The 11,127-nt window shown below is 41.2% G+C and overlaps 2 protein-coding genes across 2 annotated transcripts; one reads left to right on the top strand and one right to left on the bottom strand.

The window, feature by feature from the left end:
• Positions 1–567: 567 nt before the first annotated feature.
• LOC120999712 lies at positions 568–2,014 on the bottom strand. Its single transcript, XM_040430735.1, has 2 exons — positions 1,661–2,014; positions 568–1,573 (listed from the first exon to the last, which is right to left on the bottom strand). Exons 1-2 carry the CDS (start codon positions 1,963–1,965, stop codon positions 709–711), a joined length of 1,170 nt encoding a protein of 389 aa, XP_040286669.1. The 5' UTR covers positions 1,966–2,014; the 3' UTR covers positions 568–708.
• Positions 2,015–4,075: 2,061 nt separating this feature from the next.
• On the top strand, positions 4,076–10,641 carry LOC120999372 (zinc finger protein OZF-like). Its single transcript, XM_040430242.1, has 3 exons — positions 4,076–4,103; positions 4,187–4,310; positions 8,899–10,641. The coding sequence occupies exons 2-3, from the start codon at positions 4,226–4,228 to the stop codon at positions 10,236–10,238; spliced, it is 1,425 nt and encodes a 474-aa protein (XP_040286176.1). The 5' UTR covers positions 4,076–4,103; positions 4,187–4,225; the 3' UTR covers positions 10,239–10,641.
• Positions 10,642–11,127: the final 486 nt, after the last annotated feature.

Here is an 11,127-nt window from a genome sequence, read left to right on the forward strand (position 1 = left end):
ACCAGGCCACATAACACTTAACATATTTTTATTATTTTTACATATAGTACAAAGTAAATTACCACACAAACCACATCAGCGATAATGAAAACTCTCGTGACCCCCCCACCACCATCCCAAACCCCAACCGTGCTCTCTCTCTCTGAAGATAGACCGCACATTTTTTCAGTAGTAGCATTATAACCTGCCTAAGATTTTAGATAGTGTTTAGCTATTTAGTCTTTATGTTGTACAAAACAAGCGCTTGTCGCCTTCTAGGTCACCCGTCTCCTCATAGATTGTAAGTTCTATTTCTCGTGCTCGTTACTATGTTAGGTCCGGCGGGTAAACAGCCTGTCGGATCCGTCCTGCCGCTCCGTCCCCACTGACTATAATGGGGGCGGGGGCGGAGTTCCGGCGGCAACGCATGTTGAGAGGCAGCCGGACTAAAAGTACTGCATGTCGTAGTTTTAGTCCGGCTGACTCTCGCCGTGCGCTGCCGCCGGAACTCCGCCCCCGCCCCCATTATAGTCAGTAGGGAGGGAGCAGCAGTCCGGGGGCACACGTGAACTAGTGGCAGGACTAGATCCGACAGGCTGTTCACCCGCCGGACTCCCCTGCCACTAGTGTGAAACTAGCCTTATTTTACGAGTCTATACATGAACCCCCCTGATTGTAAAGTGCTGCTGAATATCTTGGCGCTATATGAATACGCTGTGTATGGTTGTTTCACACTATTCCGTCCTGCCAGTCCACCCAGCCGGCCTTAGAAATAAAATATTCTGCAAAGTTGTGCCTCATGGAGTTACCAGCAATGGTCGACCTTGGATCCCAATTTTGGGAACTCTGCAAACCACAATCATCAGACTGTAGGTCATCCTGTAGAGGTTTTTTCATGATCAGAAAATTGTGTAACACCACACAGGCCTGCACAATATCGTCGACCGTGTCTCGCTTTAGATGCCTAGGTGTACTCAAAATTCCCCATTTTCTAAACAGTATTTCGAAAGTAGACTCTGCAATTCTCCGTGCCCTTGTCAATCTGTGGTTGAAGATTCTTTTGCTGAAGTTGAGTCCACGATTAGAGTAGGGTTTTATCATGTTAGGACACATCTGGAAGTCCTTGTCTCCAACAACAACGAAGGGCATTGGCGGTCCTTCGGTACCTGGGAGCGGTCTTGGTGCTGGCAAGCCAAAGCTATCGTTTAAAAGATCCTCTAACAACCACGAGTCATTGGTTCTCCCACATGCACCAACGTCCACTGCAAGGAAACGATATTGGGCATCTACAACGGCCATGACAACAACCGAAAAATACTCTTTATAAGAAACACACTCAGATTCAGAGCCCGACCGTTTTAGAATCCGAATGCGTTTGCCGTTCAAAGCACCCGCACAATTGGGAAACTGGCAGACATCCCAAAATTTTTCTGCGATCTGCAGCCACTGCTGTGTTGTGGGAAGTGGGATGAAGTCTTCACATAAGGAATCCCACAAGGCCTGGCAAGTTTCTGTGATTATGGAGGATACAATAGGTATTCCCATCCCAAATTGAGAATGAAGGGATGAAAAACTTTCTCCAGTCACCAGAAATCTGAATAAAAAAAATATAAAAAAATATATATTATAATAGTCCAATAAACACAAATCACTATGTTTTTGTTTTCAATGTTGTTCATACCTTAGAGTCACCATGAGACCCTCAGGGGGAGGAATGAATCTTCTGTAATAAGAATCTTGTCTCTGTATTGTCGCTTCGATACGTTGTACTAGATAATCAAAACTTTCTAGAGACATACGCAGGTAGTCGAGGAACTTGTTGGGATGTGATCGGAGCTTATGGTATAGCTCTGAAGGTCCTCCACTGCGCATTCGTGTTAAACTCATTTGGTGAACCCGAAACTGACGCCTGCGTCTTTCCCTGGCACGTCTTCGGGCTCGAAGTAACAAAATTTCAAAACCTAAGATTATGTGAGCAGGTAGCATTCTCAGACTGAGGAATAATCAGACTAGATTATGGACTCCAGAAGGAGGACCTCTTTCTGACAACCTTACTCTAAGCTCAGCTGTAGGACCTTAAAGGATGTCACAGTCATGTGATCAGTTACATGGGACGGATGTAAATGTTAGTGGCTGTAGGACCTTTGATGATGTCACAGTCATGTGATCAGTTAAATGGGAGAGATATAAATGTTAGTGGCTGTAGGACCTTTGATGGTGTCACAGTCATGTGATCAGTTACATGGGAGGGATGTAAATGTTAGTGGCTGTAGGACCTTTGATGATGTCACAGTCATGTGATCAGTTACATGGGAGGGATGTAAATGTTAGTGGCTGTAGGACCTTTGATGATGTCACAGTCATGTGATCAGTTACATGGGAGGGATGTAAATGTTAGTGGCTGTAGGACCTTTGATGATGTCACAGTCATGTGATCAGTTACATGGAAAAGATATAAATGTTAGTGGCTGTAGGATCTTTGATCATGTCACAGTCATGTGATCAGTTACATGGGAGATCGCTGCCCAATAAATCTCTACCTGTCACCAACTGAGAGGAAGATGAGACACCATGGACTATTATACCCCCATACTGCCCCTTTAACCCAACATCCACCTGCTTTAATTCCCGCAGCAAACCCCCCTCCACAATACCTATTATTTCTTTTGCTTTGGCAATGCTAAATGTTTTACTTAGACGTGCCAATAAAGCTTTATTGAATTGCATTTTAGTGGCTGTAGGACCTTTGATGATGTCACAGTCATGTGATCAGTTGAATGTGATTTCTGTAAATGTTAGTGGCTGTAGGACCTTTGATGATGTCACAGTCATGTGATCGCTGTAAATGTTAGTGGCTGTAGGACCTTTGATGATGTCACAGTCATGTGATCAATGACATATGCAGGACCATTACAGGACTGTGCTTTTTCTTTGTATTCAGATGAAGACAAGAGACTGAGGGTTTGCACATGGGACTATATAACGGAGGGGGTGGCAGGGATGTTTTTACATAGGACTGTATGTTGGAGGGGGCTGCAGAGATGTTTTTACATGGGACTGTACGTCTGAGAGGGCTGCAGGGATGTTTTTATATGACACTGTATGTTCGAGGTGGGGCTGCATGGATGTTTTTTTGTACATGGGACTGTATGTCGGAGAGGGCTGCAGGGATGTTTTTATATGACACTATTTGTAGGGGGGGCAGCAAGGATGTTTTTTTTGCATGGGATTGTTGTTGAAGGGTGTTGAACATATGTTTTTACATGGGACTGTATGTTGGAGGGGGTGAGGCTTTGAGATCTCCTAGACTGCAGAGTCAGTGATGGGAATTCCAGCTGTAGTTAGTGAGTCGGATCATTAGATTCATCTCAGCAACAAGATCCGACTCTTCCCGCTCCAAAACATCAATTTATTTAATACTAGATACTCATTCACCCCTCCCCCCCCCCCCTCGGTGCTGACTGTCTACATGTAAAAGAGTCATAGTCTATCTTCCTGGACCAGACGGGTCAGGTCTGGGTTATTTTGGGCTTTAAGGACCAGATACAGTTCAGCCACTTATAGTGCACATTAGTTTAACAGATACGTATAATATTAGTATTTGGTAATACGCCAGTTTAAAGGAATAAGACCCTTTACTTCATGTAAGATGTTCTTCTTCCAAATGTGATTTTGCTCTCAGTCCTCCTTCTTTCCCTCAGGTTCCTTAGGTGCAGGACTCTACTTTTTAAAGACAATGGTCCTGTCCATCAATGACCCACCAAGGATGGAGAAGAACAGAAACCACATGGCTGCAAGGATATTAGACCTCACCCTGGAGATCATCTCCTTGATAACTGGAGAGGTGAGAGCTTCACATGACATCACTCTTATCTCTAGTAATAAACCAGGGAAATGTCTGGAAAGGTGAAGGACTCTTAGAATCTCTGTAGTGATCGACGTCTCCCCATACACAGGATTACACAGTAGTGAAGAAGTCGTCTGGTGAGTGTGTGACACCCCGTGTGTCAGGAGGATGGAGCAGGACCCAGAGCCCCATCACCGAGCCTCCACCTCATTCCCTGAAACATGAGCAGAAGATCCTAGAACTTACCACCAGGATCACTGAGCTGCTGAGCGGAGAGGTGAGCGCTGCTGGGAATGCTGGGACATTATACAATAACGGCAAGGGAGGGGTCTGGTAATGACTGTATCCTTGTGTTGTCAGGTTCCTATAAGGTGTCAGGATGTCGCTGTCTATTTCTCCATGGAGGAGTGGGAGTATTTAGAAGAACACAAGGATCTGTACAAGGACGTCATGATGGAGAATCACCAGTCCCTCACATCACCGGGTAAGAGGAGACCTTCCATGACTGTAGAGGGGAGAACAGTCCTGAGAGTCAGATTCCCCATCATCTGATCATCACATATAGACAATGTATTCAGTCACTGTGTGTATGTTTTCTATAGATTAGTGAAGTAGGCCCAGCATTCAAAGATCTTAAAGCTTTGGACTTCTAGGATATATCAAAATAAGATCCAACAGAGCCACTGTTAATTAGCAAACCTCTTGAAGTTCGTTTAGGGGCCAATTTGAACTAATTTGTCACAGATTTGATTTCGTTTATTTTGATGAATTCGACACTGAAAAGTTGTGTATGACACGCTAAGGTCTCCTAGGACTATATCCAGTCCAGGTTCTCTTCAGTGTCTCCCATAGAATGTCAGGTTTTGTTGCCACTAAAAAGGGGCAGTGAAGATAGAGATGATGCAACTAAAAGACGTTTTTTAGGGGCTGCTAGAAAGAGGAGAAAATGGAATGATGTGACCCCTGGCTCCAAGGCATTGTGTCAGACTCAGAGGTGACCACAACATAATCCTGCAGTGGAGTCCACCAGAGGTCGCAATAATGGCTGTACAAACATCATAGACACCTGTTCAGACAATTTTACTCCTTAAAAAAAAGTCTAAGGCGTCTAATAAACGCTTGGCTGAGCGTTTCAGACTCCTCGTTATAGAGTTCAGCAGGGGTGTAAAAAAATAAAAATATATATATAAAAATCACAGAAAACAGATAATGCACAGTGATATATAATGCTTGCATCTATTGTGTTAGTATATATGTATCACTCTGATATAATAATAAAAAAAAAAGTCTCGGATTTTATCTTCTCTGTGACTATGTGCAGAGTCCGCTCTCCTGAAGGTAGATGCCCAACAGCATAGGTAGATTTAGGGTAGGACCTGCCTGACTGAGACCACCTTGGCGCGGGTAGATGGGCACAGATGTGTTTTGATCAAAATATATTGGCTGAGAGTCTCAGATTTTATCATATCAGTGTGTGGGGGCTTAGTCCATATATAATGTTTGCATCTATTGTGTTAGTGCATTATTATCTGTTTTCTGTGATTTTTTCATAAAAGTAGCCATGGACATCAGCATATTTATTTATCACATCGTGCAGGATCTTTTTATCTTTGTTTTTTATTTCTTCTCTGGGATTTTTACTTTTTAATGTTAGACAGGGGGCCTGCCTGGAGTTTCTCTGCCACTCGGGAATGCTATCGATTTTTTCTGTCTAAATTGTACAGTATCTAAAAAAAGAAATCCCTGCACATGCACAGACAAGAGAGTGCCCCAAAAAATATTTATTTATATATAGGTGGCTTATTACAGCTCCATGCAACCCCCGAGTTATTACAGAGTGGCATTAGAGCACCCACAGACTTCTTATAAGTTGACCGGCCAGGAGTGAATGCACAGCAGGCTGTTATAGCCAAGTGAAAAAGTCCAGTCCAATATAGTGGATCTTCCCTGTACTTTATCACTTGGCTATGATAACCTGCTGTGCATATACTCCAGACCCCTATCTTGGAAGGAGGGGAGCAATGTTATTTAGATGGGACTGTATGCTGGAGAAGCTGACGGGAGGGGGTGGTTATTTACATGGGACTGTATGACGGGAGGACACTTTCATCCCACCGCTATTTATTTCTGTTGTTCTACTCTGTTAGATGAACAGAACACCGAAAATAATGGAAGTGCTGGATCGGGCACATAACTGACGGGAACAGAGCTGAACAGACTCCACTGACTATAATGGAGTGCATTCAGTTTCTGTTCGGGATGCTGTCTTTTTCAAAGTCCTATATGCAAGGCTTTTTGTCTGGTCTTTTTGACAGAATCTGCGACAGAGGCCATGAACACAGCCTCCAACGCAAATGTGAACAGGTGTAGGCGTACGTATTATGTATTTGAATTACTGCAAATTACGTACTCCTCCTCGGCTAAAAATACTCCTCAAAAATGGTAAGAGGAGTATTTTTACTCTTCCGTAAAAAATGTAGCGTGGTCTCTGGAGTCCACAATCTCATCCTATTTGTCGTTATTAATAATAATAATAATAATAATAATAATAATAATGTGCCTATTGGAAGTGAGGGAGAACTGTGGCCTGCTACAACTACTGATACTCCTGTTTGCACTACTACCCACATTCTGACTGTCAGATGACGAGGCATAGGTCTTTCACTTTCCACTTTTCTGTTTACCAGACATTTTATTATGAGGACTATAAAAATGTAAAGTCACAGGTTTGATACACAGATTATTATTATTATTATTATATGGTAAGAAAATTGCAAGTATTTTTTCAGTAATTTAGTCCCTACACTTCTACAAACACACTACACACTGGTATTGAAAATAATGTAAAATAGTAATAATGCAGTTATTGCAGTAAAATGCACAGTATTTTGAAGTAATGCAACATGTTCACTAACACAGGACTACTAATGCAGTTATTGCAGCAAGATGTGAATACTAATGCAGTTTTTACAGTAATATGCATTCATTAACACGGGTATGCTAATGCAGCAAAATGCATTTGCTGTAACTGCATGGTATCTAGAGGTAATACAATGTTTTCGCTAACTACACTAATGTAGTTATTACAGTAAAATGCAAGCACTAACAGGTATATTAATGCAGTTGTTGCAGTAAAATGCATTTTCTGTAACTGCATGCTATCTTGACATAATACAACATGTGAAAGGGGTTGTCTGGGTTCAGAGCTGAACCCGGACATATCCCCATTTTTACCCAGGCAGCCTCCCTGACTTGAGCATCGGAGCAGTTCATGCTCCAATGCTCTCCTTTGCCCTGCACTAATTTGCGCAGGGTGAAGGCATTTTCTGGAGTTCCGGTGACGAACCAGGTTTTCCATAGGGCTGCCTGGCGGAGGCTTCTGCCCAGCAGTGAGCTTGGTGACGTCACCGGCACTGATGGGCGGGCTTTAGCGCTGCCCTAGCCTGTAAAACGGATAGGGCAGCGCTAAAGCCCGCCCATCAGAGCCGGTGATGTCACCGAACACACTGCTGGGTGGAAGCCTCCGCCCGGCAGTTTGTTATTGTAAATAAAAGAGCCCTTGCCCTGGGCAAAGGAGCGCATCGGAGCATGACATGCTCTGATGCTAACATCAGGGGTGAAATTATGGGTATGACCGGGTTCAGCTCTGAACCCAGACAACCCCTTTAAGTAAAATGCGTCTACTAATGCAGTTATTGCAGTATAACGCATTTGCTTAAAATGAAAAGTATGTTAAAGTAATACTACGCGTTACTGAAATGCGATGATATGACAAATTACAAATGATAGATTCATTGTTTGCAGCAGTATGTATGCTATTGATGATGGAGGTGCTAGCAGTAAGCCTGTGAACTGTAGAAACTTCAGGTTTTTACAAAAAAAGGCTAGCTGGCTCTCTATTTACAGAATGATCCAGGATTTTGTAATGCAGAACTTGCCAGAAGCTCTATGAAATACACAACTCTAAGTGATCAGTCCCTCACTCTCTATGTTTTCCTTGATAAAAAAAAACAAATCTACCTAATTGTATCTCTATAATCTCCTCAACGCACCTAGATTGCCAGCTAGTGTCTGCAATTTTTCTTTGGCAGACACAGCCAAAACAGATGCTTTCAGATCGAAAGCTGCGCACAGATTGGCGTTTTGCATGTTCAGAGCAAAACGACCTGCCAGAATCCTATCCCCAGATTGGCTGATTAGGCTGTCAGCCTCTGAGCCAATCAGGGCAAGCCCCCCTCCAGTGTCATGTGATCCTTCATCTTCATGCTTCCTCCCATTTTCCCTGTAAATTTCCACAGTAAAATGGCTATGGCAATGTTTTTGCGCTATTCATCTGAAATGAACCGCCAAAGCTTTGGATTCAATTGGCAGATTAATTTTTGTAAAATTTGGATTAAATCTGATATGTTTAGAATCGATTCACAGTATTCGATATCTACTGTATATACCTTTTTGTGGGATTTGTTGAATTTTTTATACTTTTTGGATGGATAGAATCACTGTCTTTTCAAGGGATTATATTCTGGGACCTCTGCAGAGAAAGATCTCATGAACACTATAGGGGGAAATTATTAAGACTAGTGCTTTATATGCTGATCTTAGGAAAGTCCACTGCTAAAAAATACAATGAAATTCCTAAGAGTAATATTTTTGACACATCTCAGAAACTGAAATCTAGATTTGAAGTGGAATTTACACAAATTTTCTGGGATAACTTTTTGGCCATAGACCCTGTCAACTTTTTGAGTGGTGAGCATGGTGTAAATAAGGAAAAAGCCATAATTTTTCATGTAAAAAGTGGCTTGTGCAAACATTTTTTTTTTTTTTTTTTTTACTTTTCTGTGCCAGAATACTGGTGTAGAACCACTGACAAATTCTCCTTATGATTTTTTTTTTATATAGTTTTTCTTTCTTTTTGTGATTTAGCTACTGGAATTGTACATTATCCTGTTTTCCTACATGCCCCATGTACTTTGTTTCCTTGTTTGCTATGGTATCAAAATAATTAAAAAAAAGTAATAAAAAGATTAATTCCATTTTTAAAATAACTACATTTTGGTTTTGTTTTCCAGGTAAAGATGGGATGAATGACTCCAATGAACATCTCCATTTATCTAATGAAGCAGAAGATAACAATGCCACACAAGATAATTCAATAACTCCTAATGTACCTTCAGTCCTTCACAGTGAAGATCTATCCACCGATACTGCTGGGCACAAGATGCTTTCAGCTAATCAATCACTCATTGTCGAAACAAGAACTGGACATAGATGGGAGGAAATATTTTCACATGGGAAAGATTTTAAAAAGAAATGTGATCTTTATTTATATGAGAAAATTCACAAAGATAAAAAGCCATATTCATGCTCAGAATGTGGGAAATGTTTTAGTCAAATATCAGATCTTGATATACATCAGATAACTCACACAGAGGAGAAGCCATTTCCGTGTTCAAAATCTGGGGAATATTTTAGTTGGAAATCATCTCTTGTGGAACATCTAAGAATTGACACAGAAGAGAAGCCATTTTCGTGTTCAGAATGTGGAATATATTTTACCCAGGAATCAGCTCTTCTTTATCATTATCAGAGAACTCACCAACAAGAGAAGCCATTTTCATGTTCAGATTGTGGGAAATGTTTTAGCCAAAAAGCGTATCTTGAGAGACATCATAGAACTCACACTGGAGAGAAGCCATTTCCATGTCCTGAATGTGGGAAGTGTTTTAGTCAGAAGACATCTATTGTGGAACATCTAAGAATTCACACAGGAGAGAAGCCATTTTCCTGCCCAGAATGTGGAGCCTGTTTTGCCCATAAATCAACTCTTATTCGCCATCAGATAACTCACAACATAGAAAAGCCATTTTCATGTTTAGAATGTGGGAAATGTTTTACCCAAAAGTCAGATCTTGATAGACATCAGAGAACTCACACAGGAGAGAAGCCATATTCATGTTCAGAATGTGGGAAACATTTTAGTCGGAAATCATATCTTGTGCAACATCTAAGAATTCACACAGGAGAGAAGCCGTTTTCATGCTCAGATTGTGGAATATGTTTTGCCCATCATTCAACTCTTCTTCATCATCAGAGAACTCACAAAAAAGAGAAGCCATTTTCATGTTCAGAATGTGGAAAATGTTTTAGCCAGAAATCTGATCTTGATAGACATCAGAAAACTCACACAGGAGAAAAACCATTTCCATGTTCCGAATGTGGGAAATGTTTAAGTCGGAAATCATTTCTAGTGGAACATCTAAGAATTCACACAGAGGAGAAGCCATTTTCATGCTCAGAATGTGGAGCTTGTTTTACCCATAAAACATCTCTTCTTAATCATCAGAGAACTCACACAGGGGAGAAGCCATTTTCATGCTCGGAATATGGGAAATCTTTTAGCCAGAAATGAGAACTTGTTAAGCATCAGAGGGCTCACACAGGGGAGAAACCATTGTGATGTTCAGATTATAGGGACTGTGGCAGGTGTGGAGCTTCATTGTAGGACCTGCTGCCTAACAATGCATTCTGATGTCTGCATGACATCATACTACATGAACCTTATAACAAAGAATACAAGTCATACGTCCCCAACCATTAACGTATCTGTACCCGCCACATCTTACTTCTAAAGGACCCTTGATGATGTCACAGTCAGTTGATTAGTCACAAATATGAATCAATAGTAGATATTTTGTTTTGATCATAGTAGGTATAGTATCTTTGATGAAGTCACTAGCATGTAATCAGTCACATACATGGGTTATTGGTAGATGTTTTTAATAGCAGTGGATATAGAACCTTTAACCTTTTTATATTGCACGTATATTAAATCTTAACCCATTAAGAAGTAGGCCTCTTTGTCATTTAAAGGATTATGCCACTCCATTCATCTGTTTGGCACCTGCCACAAATATCTGAGGGCTGGTGTCGGCAATCTCCATATTTCAATGTATAGTTAATATTTCGGTGTTCTACTAGACTGAAGAGCAAAAGGCTAACAATGTTTTCAACTTTTGACTTTCAGGCTCCATATCTCACCATTTACTACAGCTTCGAACGTGAGACTACCATGATTTTATAGACAATCATCTCAGCTATCTCATAAATAAATTGGACTTGCAACTATTTAGCATATGATTAGTTATACAGATTCTTGTCATGTAACTGCATTGTTACTGTTTTGCTCCTAAAAATTCTAAATTTTATTGTTTTGGAAATCCTCCTTTGGCTTTCAAGACTGCCTGAATCCTTCTGGGCATGCTCTCCATCAGATTCAAGCATGTCTCAACAGAAATCTA

Source organism: Bufo bufo, chromosome 4, assembly GCF_905171765.1.
Source record: "Bufo bufo chromosome 4, aBufBuf1.1, whole genome shotgun sequence".
In the NCBI taxonomy this organism is placed as follows: domain Eukaryota; kingdom Metazoa; phylum Chordata; class Amphibia; order Anura; family Bufonidae; genus Bufo; species Bufo bufo.